We start from the raw sequence: 17,117 nt of genomic DNA, 5'->3' as shown, positions 1-17,117 counted from the left end.
GCGCACAAGTGTGCGCGTGGGTGCCCGTGTGTGCGCTGCCGGCACGTGCAGGTGCCGCGCACCCGCCTCGGGCCGCCGCCGCCGCCGCCGCCCCCGGCCACGGGGACGAGGCGGGCGGGCCCTGACGCCGCGCCCCTCCGCCCGCGGGGGTCGGGCAGCGCCCGGACAGCGTATCCCGCGGGTGAGCCCCGGGACCCGCGGCTCCGGCAGCCCCGCCTCTCCCGCCATTGGGCCGGCGGCCGCCCCGCCCCGCCCCGCCCCGCCCCGCCCCCGGCCGCCCGGCAGTTCCGCGCGGGCGGAGCGGGGAGCGGCACCCGCGGCTGCGGCGGCGGCTCGGCGGCAGCATCAGCGGCAACATCACCGGCAGCATCATCATCAGCATGGGTTGGAGCTGACAGCGCCCGCCCCGCAGACGCTGCCGAGCGCTGCCGGCGGGGAAAGGAAAAGTTGCCGCGCCCGCCCGAGGAAACTTTGTGGCGCCCAGGCGGGCAGGGGGCGGCGGAGCCGAGCCGTCCGGAGCGGTGCGGTCCCTGCGCGGCGCTGAGGCGGCGGGGCGCGCTGCGCGGCGCTGAGGCGGCGCGGGGGTCATGCCCGCCGCCAGCCTGCTGCCGCTCTTCGGTAGCGCGGCGGGGCCGGGCACGCTGGGCGGCCCCGCGGGCAGCGGCGCGGGCGGCGGGGGCAGGAAAGCGGCGGGCCCCGGCGCGTTCCGGCTGACGGAGAAGTTCGTGCTGCTGCTGGTGTTCAGCGCCTTCATCACCCTCTGCTTCGGGGCCATCTTCTTCCTGCCCGACTCCTCCAAGCTCCTCAGCGGCGTCTTTTTCCACTCGGCCGCCCTGCAGCCGCCGCCGCCGCCGCCCGGCGGGCAGCCCCGCGCCCCTCCGCAGCCCGGAGGCGGCCCGGCGGCGGCGGCGGCGGCGGCCGCGGGCGGCGCGGGCAGCCTGGAGCGGATCCGTGCGGACCACGAGCGGGCTCTGCGGGAGGCCAAGGAAACGCTGCAGAAGCTGCCCGAGGAGATCCGCAGGGACATCCGCCAGGACAAGGAGAAACTTCTGCAGGACGCCCGCGGCAGGAAAGAAGCTGGGGCCCCTGGGCTGCCCCAGCGCCTCTTCCGCCAGCCCGTCGGCGCCGTGGGGCAGGAGCCCGCCGATCCCGACGTCCGGCAGAAGAGGGAGAAAATCAAAGAGGTGGGTGGCGGCTGCTGGCGGTCCCGCTCACGGGGACGCGCCTCGGCATCTTCGTGCGGGGCAACAGGTCGCTGCCGGGACTGGCGGCGGTGCGGTGGGAGCCCTGACCCCTCCTGGCTCCTCCTCCTCCCTGCGGGAACGGGGTCTTTCTGCTAGCCCTCGCTCGGCAGCCGCCGCGCAGGTCGGCGTCGTGGCCCGCGGTTGCATCCTCTCGGTCTGCGGTGCGTTCCGCTGCCGGCTCCGCGCTGGCCGCGCTTCCCACCCTCCTGGCGTTACCGGGTTCCCCCAGCTATTGCAGAGAAATCTGGGGAGGAAGCAAAGCCCGGCGCGGGCTGGCAGGCTGCAAGGGCCAGGCGAGGGCTGGGGACAACCGCGCCCGGGAAGAGGAGCGGCGCGGGTCCCCCTTCGCGCCCCGTGGGGCATCCCGGGCTCGGCCGCCGGCCAGTGATCTCCGGGTGTCTCCCCGCGGGGCCCGGGGGAACGGCGCCCTGCCCGTGCCGCACGGTTGGCAGACGAGGAGCCGCCCCGGGCTGTCCGGCGCCAGGCGAGTGCAGGATGGAGGTGCGGTCCAACGCTCCGGAGATGTCGCGGTCTGTCTCCGGTTCGTACGGTTCGCTGTTCAGCGATACCGGCTGTCTAAAGAGTTGAGGCCGTTTGGCAAAATACGGTCAATTTAGGTTAAAGCAATAAAGCGTCAGACTATGCGTTTTGACAAATTCAGCTGTCTTTTTCGGTTGTGCTGCTCGGTCGGTTCAGGTACCAGTTGTAAGTCCTTCCTTGCAGAAATTCATCAAACTGTGTCTAGGTAACGCTGTCATGAGCAGAGCTTGACAGGGTCCTCTGACAGAAGAAGAATTTAGCTGATAATACAATTCAACTTCCTATCAGTACTGGCTGGTTTATTTATTGAACTGACAATTTCAGCTGCCTGCAGAGATTAGGGTTTATGAATTAATTAGTAGTATGTGTTTCCTGTTCTGTGGTGATGGAAATGCGATAGGAATAAGACTGCAACTACAAGTATTGCCGTGTTTGTGAAACATGGTTAGCCTTATTTGAAATAATTAATTTTTATTGTATGTTTGTACAGAGTGGTCCAAAAAGTAAGCCATGACATCACACAGAGAATCAGATAATAAGCTGTCACAAATCTCAAGCTGTGTTCTCTGCTCTAGAGTCCTTGCATCAGTTAGCAAATTGTGCAGCCAACTACATAAGTAGTACAGACCAATGCAAAGGTGAAGGGAGAAACTCATAGGAGTGCATAGTACAGACCACATCTTGGAGTGTCCATAGACTATGTTGTCTTCTGTTTTAGTCACACAGCCTCCCTGAGGCATATGGAACAGTTAGAAATACCAGCAAACTCTTTTTCCAGTTATCTGGAATTGACATGTAGAAGTATTTAGAAGTACTGAGGCTCTAGATCTGACGGACCTGACTCTGTGGTGTAGAAACTGCAATAAGTAAATAAACAAGAGGAAGAAGATAACACTTAAATATGCTGCTGCTCTTGCTGGTCCCACTCTGTGTCAATTAGTTCAAGTTTTTTTATTTTATATAGATGCATGTGTGTGTGCATATAGTTGTGTGCTTATGTATGTATGAGTACATACATACATAACCAAATATCTCTTCAATTTCTTCCTCCCTTTCCTTTCTGTCTCTTATCTTTCTCCTCTAGTTCTACACGGGAGCCACCAACAACACAGTAGCCCCCTCAAATGAGAACTTTGGCTGTTCAGGCATAGGAGATGACAGAAGGACTGCACTTAGTTTCCAGATCTTTATTTTTCCTCAATATTACATGTTGTTTCTGGGAGTTTCTTTTCCTCCTAATTCAGTATGTGACCTTAACACGTTTACTTAATTGCTCTTGCATTTTTGTAGGACTTTACCTGGTTTCATTTTTTTCTGCTTAAAAAAAAAATTACTTTTTTTCCCTTTTACAGTTAAACAGTGTTTCTTATTCTGTGTTAATTTGCTTCACATCAATTCATGTGTTGGCCTTTTTGTTGATTTTCTCTCTGTCTTTGCAGGCTTTAGTCTACTTTTTTATATTGTTACTTTACTGTCAAGATGGATTTATAATCTGCGGTCTTCTTAGAAAAAGTTTTAAACTGCAATGTTTTAAGTGTGAACTTTTGTACTCCTCTGTACATGCACAGAAACCAGAATTATCCTTTAAAGCTCCTCTCTTTCTGCCTGGTGGTTGCATGCTGGAGATGCAAATGTAAAGAATCTTCCTGCTTTCATACTCTTTTGAGCCTGAAATTGCATCTGCGTTGTGTGATCTGTGTCATATACCTGGAACGCAAAATTTGAAACTATTCCTGTGGATATTTTTACAGAAGGAAGCAAGTTACTTTAAAGGAAAAGAATGTAAAAAAATAATGTGGTTCTTCTCTGCATTTCTGTCCTGGAAGAGCTATGTCTGTTCAATATGCTGACATAAAGCTGAGAGGGGAAAGAGCTTACAAATATTTTGTCTATTTATTGTTTCAAATTTTAAGTTGACATAAGTGTTCAGAAGTTCAGTCAGTACAATATCATTTGCAGTCACAAAACAATAAAATGCCTTGACTTTATAGCATTTCTTAACCACATTTTGTTTTAGAAATTTTAACCATTTTTTCTGTATCATACTGTTTTGTATTAAAAAAAAAACAAAAACAAAACGACAATCCAGAAACAGGACAAACTTTAAAAAGATGGAAATATAAAGATTCTTGAACCTTTTTTAGGATTTAAACACCATAATAAGACAAAACGTAGAAAAATAAATGCTAGATGCTTATGTAGCAAGTAAAAGACTTGTGGAACCATGAAGAAGCGGAGATCTTGATGTTCTCACTGCTTTTCACTCTGTCAGAACAATATAGTTGCTCCAAAAGTCTGTGTGTGGGGGCCACCCCACTGTGTTACACCTGCGGGGCCTGTGAGTGTGCAGGTGTGCCCATACAGGTAAGGGATGTGGGCCAAAGACCAGAGATACTAATGGGTGCTGTGATATTCTCTGTTTCTCTTCTGATGATGTGCTACAGGCAAATTCGAAAGGAAGCGCAGTACTGCCAGCAGTGGGGTTTCCCCAGTACTTCCCGTTGTACAACTGCTGTCAGTTGCTTGCGGCTGCTGGTTTTTTTACTGGATGACCTAATGTTGCCTGCTCTGAGTGTCTTCCTTATGCCAAATGCTTCAGGGAGACTTGAGCAAAGAGGAACTGTTGATTTTGAGCATATCAGCACACTTGCGCTTTGTCAGAACTTGAGTTCTTCGTGCAGTTCCACTGATGCTCTGGTGACTGCATGACCTCGGGCAAGGTCTGGGTACCTGGTGTACCTCACACTGGTCTCAGTTTCCATGTCATGACAGGAACACCATACTGTGAATGAGGTGGCTGTGTTCTTGTTCTTCCACTCATTAATTTGAGAGGTGACCACTCTTGAGCAAGTACTCCTGTGATATCTGTTCCCTATCTGTAAAAAAGGAGGAGTAGAAGGCAATGATGACTCTTGTCACTGTTGGCTGTGGCTGGAAATCATTATTTCTGCTGTAAAGGGAAGACTTGCAGGTTCATAGGCAGTTGATACGAGCAAAAGAAGTGATTAGAAGAGGATGGTAATAGTGAGAGAAGCAAGGAGGCAGGAGATGCATTCTTTCAAATAGGGAAATCTGAATGTGAGTCTTCTCTAAGTCTCATTCCTTTCTCTTCCAAAAAAAAAAAAAAAAAAAAAAAAAAGCGATTGAATTATTTAGGTGTTAAGAAAATAGCAAAATCTAAGCTCTTTATTTCAGAGCAAAGGAATAGAAACGATGAATGAGCTAGCTCAGGTATTAGAAGCTACATAATCACATTAGTGCAGTGCTCTGCCAGACTAATTAATCCTGCGGAACAGCAAGCTATTGGTGTGGTGGAGCACCATACTAATGCAGCTGAGCTGTTCTTGTACAAAGTAACTAGCTTGGAAACTGTACACATTATTGATCAGAGCTATTTGGACATGTTTTCAGGATAAAAGCCTCCTTGGTAAACTGGAATCAATGCTGGAAGAACATGATCATGCAGTGCTACAAGTACTTGCACAGCTCTCAGCTGTTGCAGTCATGTAGTACAAGTCCTGGAGAGGAGAATTAGAGCACCAGTCCTTTGAGCTCAACAAGGCAATGGTCACAAGTCAGCAGAATAGACTCTGCAGGCTCCCCTCTCTTTTTATAAAAAATTGACGTTGTATTGGCAGTGTGAATTCTGAAGATTCCTGAGTCCTCAGCATTCATTTTGTTTGTTTAACTGTCTTCTGTGGTGTTTTTTATTTAGGTGGAAATCTCAGTAATGTTGCAGGGAAGTTCAGCAGCATCTTGAGGAAAATAAGCTTGTGAACATGGAAATAAAGCACTATTCAGAGATCTAATATGCACTTGACATAGAGCACTTGGACATAATCGGAACTCTTCAATAACAAGGAGGAGTGATGGGAAAATTAATGGGAGGTCACTCACTGCCAAAGAAGGGTAGTTGGCCCCTTGCATTTTCCTGTGTGCTTCCAGCACTTGCTTTCCTACTGCCTAGTATCCTGGTGCTGCTGCTCAGGAGGGTCCAGTGACTGGCTAGGGGGATTTTTATTTCCTTTTGGTGATGTTTACATGACAAAGTGAGCTTCTTGCTGTTGAAAGAAGTCTCTTCTTACCACTTTTGACTGCCTTCTCCCACTATCTACCTTTATGTGAATTCCACTCTGTCTCTCCATAAGCTGCTTCAAGCTCAGTAAACCAGCTGAAAACTGACAGAGCAAAAAGAACAGATGGATTTCTGCTAAACTTTCTGTCAAGTTGGTGAGCTGAAGGCCTTAATGAAAGGGTTGACTTGGTGCTGTTTTTGGCTGTTGTGAGAGAACAGGTGGATGAAAGGTATGAAACCTACCTTCAGTAGCCTTGTCTTAGAAGCTGGTACCTGATCTTCTTGCCTAGCTTCTCCATTAGAACTGAATCTCTGCAATGAGACTTTTGCAGAACAAAGCTTCTATCTACTGTAATAACCTTCTCTAGCAGAATGAAGTAATTCCCTTCAGGAGACTATCTCCCAACCCTTTTTCTCATAAGAGGAAACACAGAGGCAGAAATTACTGAAGCCTCAGCTGCTGTAGACAGAAATTCAGAGTGCTTTTACTGGGAGGAAGGTTGTGAGGGCCGTTATAGGAGAGGGAAGGGTTAAAATGCAACAGTTTAAGTATTGAGTGGTTTGGTTTTCAGACAGGAAAAAGCTATGTTCCCTAGTGGTACATTTTGTTAAGAACAAGACACAGTGAAAGGAAAGGAGTTGACATATAATGAGTAAGAATTGTGGTGATTGCTGCCAACATGCTGATGATGCAATACATTTTGAAAGAAATTTTCCTAAAGTATTCCGTAACCTTAATGTTGACTTATAACTCTTATAGCTGTCATTCAGTTTGTCGAAGTTTAAAATTAATCTTGGCTTTTTTTACCCAAAGCTTTAATTACCTACCTGTAATCTTCAATATTTTTGTATCTGCGAGTTCTTTTTGAGTGTTTGGCAGTGCTTTCCTTCCTGATAAATACTATAAATACTGTTTATTGTAGTTCTTTTTTTTTTTTAAATGCTTTTATAAAATACACTAAGGAAGTGAATTAAGTGCCTAAAGACAGGGAATCAAATATGATGACGGTCAGTAGGTACCCTATACCCCTAAACTGAGGGCATCCTCACCTGGGTTCTAGACATTTGCCCTGGATTTTTTTGTGAGATTTGTATTTTTGTGTAGTGGCAAGCTGGAAGTGGTTGGGATTGTCTTATGATATCCAAAATCTCACAAAACAGTAAGTTAAAGCGCTTTCTTAGGCTTAGTGGCACTACAGGATGCAGAGAAGCTTCAGCTGAATTACTAAGAGTATGATTCAGTGACTCTATTAAGCATCCTCTTGTACCTGTAACTCAGCAGAACCTATGGAGATCCAGCCACTTCTATTGGGTTTGTGACCTGGAGAGGTAGGGAGCCAAAATGGCTTAGTGGGAGGTCTGAGCATAGTGGAAGCAATGGACCCCCACTAAGCCAATGCATTTGAAAGGAGAGGAAAGTGGAGGAAAATGGACTAAGGTGTCTTTATGCCTATGAGACATGAAATAGAGTATACCTTTGCCAAATTAATGTTCTCTTAAGGGAGCCCTTACAGTCATTTTATGGAATGATGTGGTTTCAGGTGAGTTGCTTCAGCTGTTTTTGTTTGGTTGGTTGGTTTTGGTGGGTTTTTTTGTGTTTTGTTTTGTTTTATTGAGAACCTCCCAGCCTCTTCTCAATCAAATGACTCGTAGGCAAATACTTGTCTGATTTGAACATCCCTCACGAGATGGAGGGATGTCTGTGTGTGACTGTGTGCATATCTGACTGGAATAGGGTGTGTTCCCAATTGCTAGTTCATGTTTTTACAGCCTTACATCTGTTTTCTGTGAGCTAAGAAGAATATTTAATTTTCCTACATTCCGACTTGGCCTGCATTCTCAACAGGTAAATTTATGGAAACTAACTGAATGTCTTATGTAACTGGATCCTTGGAATTGTGGGGAAAATATTCAGTGGAAAACATCTGGCTTTCACAGAAAATCAAGCCCATGATTAATTCTATAACTTTATGTAAAGGCAAAATGTAAATTCCAGACACACAGGACTCTTTTCTTGAGAACTAAGTAAGGTGATGTAAAGGCGTGAGGTAAAGCTTAAAATAGAATGTCTCCTGTGCTTTGGCAAAAGTTATATTCTCATGGTGATGATTTTGGGTTTAATGCTAGTATAGCAGCCTGTGGCAGCCATTTAATATAAAGAAATAGAATAAATCATAATGTTGGTGAGTACAGTTGCTTAAGGCTGTAGTTCTGTGCTGTGGGAAAACTGAAGCAGAAAAATTCTACCTGTTTATTAAAATCTACCATTAAGACCAAAAAAGGTCTTGTCTCATTCAGAGGGAAAACTAGAGTGGTAGACAGACAGGCTTTGATACCTCCTTTGAATGTTAATGAAAGCATAGGACTTATGAAAAGGAAATCATAGAGAGAAAGGAGACATCTCTTCTTGTGGAAGGTAATTCACATCCTTATAGAAGGACCTGTATGACTGTTGAATGGACAGACCTTTTCTTAAAGCTGTCTAAAACATACTGCTGTAAGAATTGTTGAGTGTGTTAACTTCCACTTCTATTGGATTGGGGTGTTTTTTTCTAGCTTGGGGACCCAGCATAGGTGTAAACATCTGTGGTTTTCATCTTGAAGATAATATCTTAATAAGTACTTCCTTTATTTACTACTAATAAATTTGTCTTCCTATCTCGCTTGGCAGAGTAAGAGTAATACTTCAGGAAAGTGGCTTTCATTCAGTGTTTTCACTGTCTTAACAGTGCAGCACTTACTCTGGCAATAAACTGCCATCTCTGGTGGTACAGAGATAATGAAACACTGGTTGTGCCGGTGCCTTTTTGGTAACAAACTCAACTATTCAAATGTGAATTTGTGTAAAGCACGTTTTAGACATTCAGTTTTGAAGGATTTTGTGGTCTACTTGGAAGTTATTTAAAGAACTGTCATTTTACAAATGAGGAAAATAATTGGTTAGAAGCAGGGGGCTATGAATTAAGCAATATGGGCAATGTACCAGATACTCAATAGGCTGATTCGTTTTGTGTGAAAATATTCTTTATCCACAAAATTTGTAGGGTTTTGTTTGGTTTGGTTTGGTTTGGTTTGGTTTGTTGCTTTTTTTGTTGTTGTTTTGGTGTTTGGTTTGGGGTTTTTTTCCCACTTGGTTGTTTGGGTTTAAGCATGTCATACAAAGGGTGTGTGCTTAGCACCTCTGTTTTTCTGTTTTCCTTGGGTCTTTCTAATCATGTCTGCAAGTCTGTCATGAAAACATAATTGGTGAGTAATGAAGTGCATGCTTACCTGAACCAGATTAAATGAAACCTTTTACAGAATTGTGGTTAAGCTGCTGTTTTATCACAGTGCTTAGCAGCCTGGCCTACTGTTGAGAGGAAGCAGTTTTGTTTTCCAGGGGTGAGAGTGGTCCATTGACTTGCACAGGACTGCAGAGTGTGACAGGTTTCAGAGCAGAACTTGAATACCTGGATCCTGTTTGGTTGTGTCCCACTAAACCAGGGACTGTTGCTGTATCCTGGGTGGACGCTGTCTTCTCTCCTAGCTATGCTGCAGGTCTCTGGCCTGGGCATGTCAGCTCATTAGGGTCAGTTTAAACCTGGATTTTGGAGTCTGATTCATGGCTACACATGGGCAGCTGTGGTTTACCACTAAACTGCTGCTAAATGCATTGTTTGTTTCAGGGGAAGGCTAAACCTGAGGCTTCCTGTTTCTATGTTCAGGTCACTATCTGTAAGCTTTTTAAGCAATATTAAAATGCTATACTCCGGTGCTGTTTTGAAGGAAGGCTCATAGAATAGTAAAATTCAGTTTGCCTTTCTTACTCCTTGAAATCTTCAGTTTGAACTCTGTTGTAACCAAGAAAGGTTTGTATGAAATAATATGACAACTTGCTATAACTCTTTGCAGTAAGCTGATTGGATTTTATAGCTGGTGTTTATGAAGATACAGATATTGCTCATTCTGATGCTTCTTATTTTAAAAGCTTTTCAAACAGATTGGATGAGCATATAACCTGCTGTTACATTCTTATAACTGTTAAACATTCACAACCCTTGTGGGAAGACTGAGATATGCAGTCACTTATGCAAAGGTAACTACAAGTGTAAAATCTATTTTCATTTGTCCTCTCACTCTTTCTTGGAAGCTATATGTACCTTGGCTTTTAAATTGTTTTAGGAATACAGCAGGTGAATGAAAGTTTGACTTCTATGAAACATGGGCCCTTTCTCTTAAAGGCAAATAAATCCCTAGTCAGGTAAGAAAATAGTTGAAGAACAAAAGAGATGGTAGGCAATACTGAGCAAAGGAGCAGAATGATTCTGTGCCATGAATCAGCTGATGACTATGAAACATCTGGCTGTTACAAGACTTAGTGTGCATCTCAAAAGTTATTTCAGAAGAATCAACTTTTTTTCTCTGATTCTGGATTGAAACAGTAGTTAAAGTGTTAACGTAAAAGGATGCAGCTTTGCACTTCTCATGTGAAGACACATATTGCTGGCATTTAGCGTAGAGGCAGTATTGTGTATTTTTTATTCGAGTAAAGTAGAAAGGAAAGAATGCCTGATAATTTCTTTCCAGAATTTTATATCATTTCACTTGTGTCAGGGTGATCTTATTGCTTGGCAACATAAACCCTCTTTTTCAATTATTTATTAAAAGCCAGTATCTGCTCTTAAAACATTGCAATAAAATTGCATTAGATCAATGTGACTTGCTTCTTTAATTAGGATTCAGACCACTGTGAGGCTATTTTTTTAAAATTTCTGCATATTTTTCTTTCTCTTAATTTACTGCTTAATATAAATTGCTGTGCCTTTTGAAATTTCTTTTGTTCAGGGACTGCTTTTGTCCAAGGAAATAGGAAGTAGGTTGTGTAAAAGAATACCAAGCTAAAAAAAATAAATGTTGCTTTCTAAGTTTAGTGCTTAAGGAGATAGTAATTTTACTATTCACTGACAGACACATGCAGATGCAGACACAGTCTTTGACTCCACTGTCAGTTTTCTCACTGCCTTTGAGCACTGACATCTGTTGATGCACTGGATGGTGGTACTGATGATAAATCTTTGCCCATATTCCTGTCTGTAGGGAAATCTGTTGCTTGCTACTGTGGTTGCAGTTCTCCACCCATCTGTGATTCTGAGAATTGCACTTTTTATTCTGTGTTGGACCTAGGTAGTAATACTAGACTCTCGAAAACTTAGAGAAGATAAATAGATTCATGCAACAGAAAAACTAATTACAATTTAGAGAGTAGAAGAGTTATACATATTACATATTTAAAAAGTCATAATACTTCAAAACTGCATGCTGCTTTCTTTGTTCTGGTGAGATCATCTGAAGAATCACCACGGGGAAAACTGTGCTGTGTAAAAACAAACTGCAAATTGACTGATACCTTTATACCTTATTCTGAAAAGCTCTAGAGTAAGGGTGGCACTGAACCTGAACTGACTGTTCACAGAAATGTATGTGATCTTGTCAGGGGCTGATGTGACATCACACATCAAGAAGGTCACTTCAAAGAAATGACCTTTCTGAAGAAAAGCTTGTATGTCTGTTTATGCAGTTTCTTTAAAAAAAAAAAAAAAATAAAAAAATTGTACTGATATATTGCCGGATGTATTTGTTGCCTAAATGGCTGTGAGGAAAAAAAGACTCCAAGCCAAATTAGGTAGGAGATAAGATAAGGATACAAAGGTTTTAATGAACCCCCAGGCTTTCTGGAATACCACCAGCGCTCCCGAAATTGAGATGTTCACAGTTTTTATAATGATTTTCACCCAATCCAGTCCAGCCACCACCCAGGTTCTGCCCCCGCCACACCTCTTGGAAATTGGGTCTGGGGGCGTTTTGGGACCCCCTCTTCTTCATCTTCATCTTCCTCAGAGCACATAATGTCCTTGGAGGCCTTCCAGAATTCTAGGCCTTAAGGTTGTTGGGTCTACAGCTGTATCTTGTTCCGTAGGGTTAAGATGTTCTTCTACAATTCTACCTTGAAAAAGAGACTAAACAGGCTATGGAATTTAGGGAATTGATACGGGAATGGGTAACAGGGGTTTGAGCTGGTGTGTTAAGGGCTGCTACTCTAAAATCTACATTTACTACATAACTACTTCTAAGATCTACAAAAATTAAAAAAATCAAAACATCCAAACTCCAAGGTATCAATTTGTATCTCTCTGCATAAGTATATTTTATGTAAGAGTCAAATATGTTGTACAGTTAGTCTGTTGTATGTAGCTTGTAGCTGAAGATGCAGTCTGAAGGCAAGCTCTGATCTGAATAAACACCTTGAACAAAGTAAAAGGCATAGGTTTGGTTTTGTTTTACAAATAATAATCTAAATTGAAAATATAGTTATACAAATGCTGCAAGGAAAATTAGGATGGAACAAAAAAATCCATGTATTTCAATAAAATTTGCTCAATTTATTTTTTATTATATAAATCTAAACCTTGCAGAAAGTAGGTGCTCTCAGAGAAAGTTTTCAGACTTCTTGGAAACAGTTTCCATATGCAGCCTTATCATCTGAAAGAATTATGGAGACTTGGTTGGTGTGCATTTTATGCACACCATAGTCCTATTTGTTCTTTTTCCCAACCTTCTGCTTACCATAGAATTTTGTTGTAGAAAAGGAGAGAGATTTACCACTCTGAAGGCCTGATCTCTTGCTTAGAGTAGAGCTGACTTCAAAATTAAATCGAAGTCTTGTGCACCAAAGTGTGGAAGACCTATGTGGAGGGAAATTCTGAAGCCCCTCTGGACAAACATATTCCAGTGTCCAAAGACCCTTATGTAGGTTTTTTTTTAATTAATATTGCGTCTAGTTAGAATTTCTCATGCTGCACCTGATGGCACTGCCTTTACTCCTTTCATTGCGGCTTACTGAGATCTTGGATATCTGTTCTCCATGGGTACCTCGTAAGTCACTAAGAAATCTCTTTTCTCTAGTCCAAGCAAAGCCATCTCCATCTACCTCTTCTTGTAGGTCATGTGTTCTCCATTATTTTTTAAGAAATCTCTACTTGGTACAAAGGAGCTGAAAACCAAGGACTTCAATTTGAAGCCTCAGGAAGGTCACATAGAAGGTGTTGATTGCTTCCCATCACTAGCATACAGTGCTGTTAACAGAGCCCACTCTACAGCTCACTTTCATCATTGCAAGGATGCCTTGTTTGTTTGTGTTCAATGTGTTATTCACCAGGACCCCCAGGATATTTGTTCCGAAGCTGTTTTCTTGCCTATAAGTTCCTGATGTGTACTCAAGTAAGATTTTTGGATTTGCTTTTATTTGGTTTCAAGAGGCTTGTCAGCTCAGTCCTCCCATGAGTTGAGGCCCTTCAGGTGGAAGCACTACCATCCAGCTTCTTGATTGCTAGAGTTTGGTGTTAGACACATAGTTGGGAGGATGTGGTTGCTCTGTTGTTCAGAGAAACTCACACCTAGCCACTAGTTGAACTTTGACTTGTTTACTGCTGTCTTGAGATTGTCTAACCAGCCACTTTTTTCATCAACTTTGACCAGCCACCTCATCCATGCCCTTTTGACTGCCACAGTGCTGAGGCAGAATGTGTTGAAAAGCATGCTAAAGTCAGGTAAATGGTGTCTGCTGAACTGTTCTCATCAACAGAGCCAGTGGCTTCATCATGATGAGTAACTGGGTTGTTTGGGCACGTTTGCCTTTGGGGAATTATACTTGCAATTTGCAAAGTTGTTTCTACCCTTGATGTTCCTGGAAAGAGAGTCAAAGAGGTTTTGCTCCATTTTCTTCCAAAGGTTTGAAATAAGGCTGTCTGACCTGTAGTTCCCTGAATCTACAGAGCAAGATTCCCTTCTTGTTGTTTTCCTCACTTCCCAGGGACCTCCCTTGGTTACTATGGCCTTTCAAAGGTGATGCAGAGAGGCCTTGCAATGGCATGCAGCCTTGCCTGGCTATTTTGTGTCTATTAAGTTTCCTTAGGGAAGCGCAGCAGGCCACTGTATGTTAGCTCAGCAGGTATTTTTTTATTTAAAAAATGAGGAAATGTTTACTGGACAAAGAGATTTGGTTGATATAGGGAATTCCCATTCAGATTTTTGAAATATAAGCTGTTGATGAAAAACAAAAGCCTTAGCTGCAGCTTTGCCACTTTTGTGGCTGTGAATGGGTGACTAGAATACTGACACAGACTGGGTGATATCACTGAAGAATTTTGAAGTGTCTTTCCTCTACATACTTCTGAACTAAGTATCAGTCAGCTGATGTTTATACATTGCAAGTATGAAACTAAGGACATGAAAGCTAATACGGTGTCACTTCAAAGCTGGTAGTTTTGGAGTTTGTATTGTAACAGAAATGGATATCATTAAATTAGATTTAAGTCACAGTTCTGTCTGATTTCTTTCTTAGGCATCTAAGCTTACAAATATGTATTTTTTTAATTAATTTTCCCTGTGTTTTATGGACTTATTTTGGGATTCACAGCAGATTTCACAGCAATTTCCAGCATTACAGAGATATAGGAGCATCCCTTCAATTTGACATGCCTATTCTGATTAGTGATGTGAGAAGCAAAGCTCTTTCCATCTATAGCAGGGACTGTATAACCTTCCTTTTACCCTAAATTTATGATCCTTGTTGGCAACAAGTTGTTTGGCCCCAACTTTATGATCCTATGTTATGGGAACAGTAACCACCTATAGTTTTTATTTGGTCCTTAAAGTGTGAAAAGTTAGCTGTAAAACCTACATGAGTACTTTCGATGTGAACTAAGTCTGAGGAAAGAGCCAGGTTTTGTGAAGGAGTTAAGCTTGTTTTAACTTCCATTAGACTTTTTTTTTCTTACATTTTCTACTGTGCCCAAGTATGGAGGTTTCATGTCATCAAGAAAGTAAGTTATTTTGGATGCTGTTTGGGAATCCAAAGCATGTACATCCAATGGCTGTACACCTCCACTTAACGTTTTTGATCCATGACTTAAAGTAAATATTCAACATTTTCCTAAGTAAAGCTGATCCTGTAGTCTAAGCTATTGAAGTCATACCACTTGGGTCTCTTGCATGTGAAAAGAAACTTTTAGATGAACAGTCATCTCATATGGGTGTGCTGGGCATTGAGAAAACACTTTTTTTGTCAGATGTAGCCTGGATCACAAGAACTTAGAAGAATACAACTATTGATAAAGTTATTTTAAACGCAGAATAGTGCACTGCAAATTATTACATGGGTTCATTTCAGCATGCCTCTGCAGTAGCTTTGTGGTGTGCTAATTACCCTTTCCTGTGTTCTTTGATGGGGGGATTTTGTGGAGTTTTTCTTCCCTTTTGTTTGAACATAGTATTTTTGTGATGCCTGTTTTATTCATTATTTTTCATGAGGAGTCTTTCCCACTTCAGATTCATACCGCTCTTTGAAAAATGTGTATGCTTCACTTTCTATGGAAGGAAGAGGACCAGCAGCTGATGCCAAAGACAAGTCTCAAAAACAGCTTTAAAAGTCCTCTGTGTTCATGTGAACACTGCAGTGTACATAAATGAGGATGTGATCAGCTACCTCAATTAAACACACTTAGTGCCTGTTTTACCAGCCCTACCATATATCCACATAGAGAAACATTTCCCTAACAACTTTGGGGCTGATGTTACTGCAACATCACCAATAATGATTCTCTTGTGCTTGGTAACTTCATGTTTCCCTTAGTCCTATGTTATGTGGGGAACTTCTGCAGGCTGTGAATGTTCAATTATCTGAAAGAAAATAACTGATTCATAATTTCTCTTGGATATTTCTGCTGTGCTGTAATATTTGGTTTAAATATGCTGTTTATAGGAAGCATTCCGGGTGGTATTGTACATGCTGTAATCAGAAGGAGGGAATTTGTTACATCCTGTATCTCTTAGCACTACCATGGTCCTCCCCCCAGTCCTACTCAAATTTTAACTTCAGTCTTTTCCTTAAAATTGTTAAGAACTTGTCTAAATTCCCCAAAGATATTATATAAAAGGAGGAGAGAAATTTTTCTGATGGGAAAAGGAAAACTTGCTCATCTTTTGTTTGAAAATGAGTAACTAGGAACATCATGAATGTGACTCATTTTACCAAAGAAACTAGCACATAAAAGAGTGTTTGGAGTGAAGTGGAGGAAGATTTGTATGTGTATGGATATATGAATATGTATGTATGTGTTAAGCAAAAAAGTCTAAAGAAAATGCTTATTCCTTCATATTTGGAATTATTGCCAAAGAGGTAGAACCAAACTGTATTTTTTAAGGAAGGGTACTTTTTTATATCATGAATATTTGAAAGGCTTTCCTGCTTGTATATGAGACTGAAACCTGTGAAAGGCCCTTTTTTTAACTGGTGAGTAGGGACAAAGTGTTTGGCAGGTCAGATGATGAAAGGTGGTTCTTGAAAATTGATGTATAGCTGTATATAAAGGTGTACTATTGATTATTGAACTCTGATTAAATGTTGTGTTATTCATATATTTTGCCTTTTGCCCTTTGGACTGCTGGGCATAAAGAACATTTTTGACCTCTGAAAGTGCTATTGCTAACTAACTATAGGCCTCTTTGTGTGAGAACACTATTTGCCTGCAAATCACAATGTTCTTAAAAATAATTTTTGTTCACTGTTTTACTGAAAAATCTTATCAGCAGTTCTCAATCAGCTTTTTATACAAGGAATTTGATAACAATTACTTTTTCCAGTTAATCCACATAGTTAAACTCTCTCACTTTGGGACACAGTTTCATTCATGTTCTCCAGCTTTTGTGATATGATTGGTGATGCTGAAGTAGCTATGACTTACTATCAGTAATACCTCCAGGCAAATTTAGAAATACTTTGTGGGGTTTTTTTCTAGTAGAATTTAATTTTTTTTTTAACATTTGTCTCTAAATGTACTTGATTCTGTTTCTACAGAAAAATATTAAAAATAGATATGGTGAGGAAAAAAATTATTTTTCATCTTCATAACCTTTTAAGATCTGTACGGTCAACTACTTTCCATGAATCTGCACAAACTCATGTTCCTTTCATTCTCCCTTGGACTTTAGCAGTGTGCTTGGTGTTCTAACCAGCCACGGCTCTGCCACATCAGAGCTGGAAGCAAATTTGCCAATAAAACACTGCTTTTTTGGCACACACCTTGCCACTGAAAAATCCTTTTCCCTGAAGACAGAGTGTGTGTGCTTGTGTTGTTCATAGAAGAGATGTATGTGTACTTGGTGCCAGGGCTTTTAGACTGCAGGGGGCCAATGTTTCTGAAAGTGAATGAGAATTGTGG

At 42.4% G+C, this 17,117-nt stretch overlaps 1 protein-coding gene across 1 annotated transcript in view; it reads left to right on the top strand.

Annotated features, from left to right (window-relative positions):
• Nucleotides 1–358: 358 nt before the first annotated feature.
• LOC114067076 (mannosyl-oligosaccharide 1,2-alpha-mannosidase IA-like) overlaps nucleotides 359–17,117 on the top strand; it is a gene marked incomplete at its 3' end in the record, with an annotated part of 58,221 nt that continues 41,462 nt past the window's right edge. Inside the window, exon 1 of the mRNA XM_027902266.1 lies at nucleotides 359–1,184. Coding sequence (XP_027758067.1) covers nucleotides 588–1,184 — 597 coding nt within the window. The remainder of the gene's footprint in view (nucleotides 1,185–17,117) is intronic.

Source organism: Empidonax traillii, unplaced genomic scaffold, assembly GCF_003031625.1.
Source record: "Empidonax traillii isolate 1590-97213 ecotype Southwest subspecies unplaced genomic scaffold, ASM303162v1 scaffold858:size584839, whole genome shotgun sequence".
In the NCBI taxonomy this organism is placed as follows: Eukaryota; Metazoa; Chordata; class Aves; order Passeriformes; family Tyrannidae; genus Empidonax; species Empidonax traillii.
This window is presented reverse-complemented; position numbering and strand designations above follow the sequence as displayed.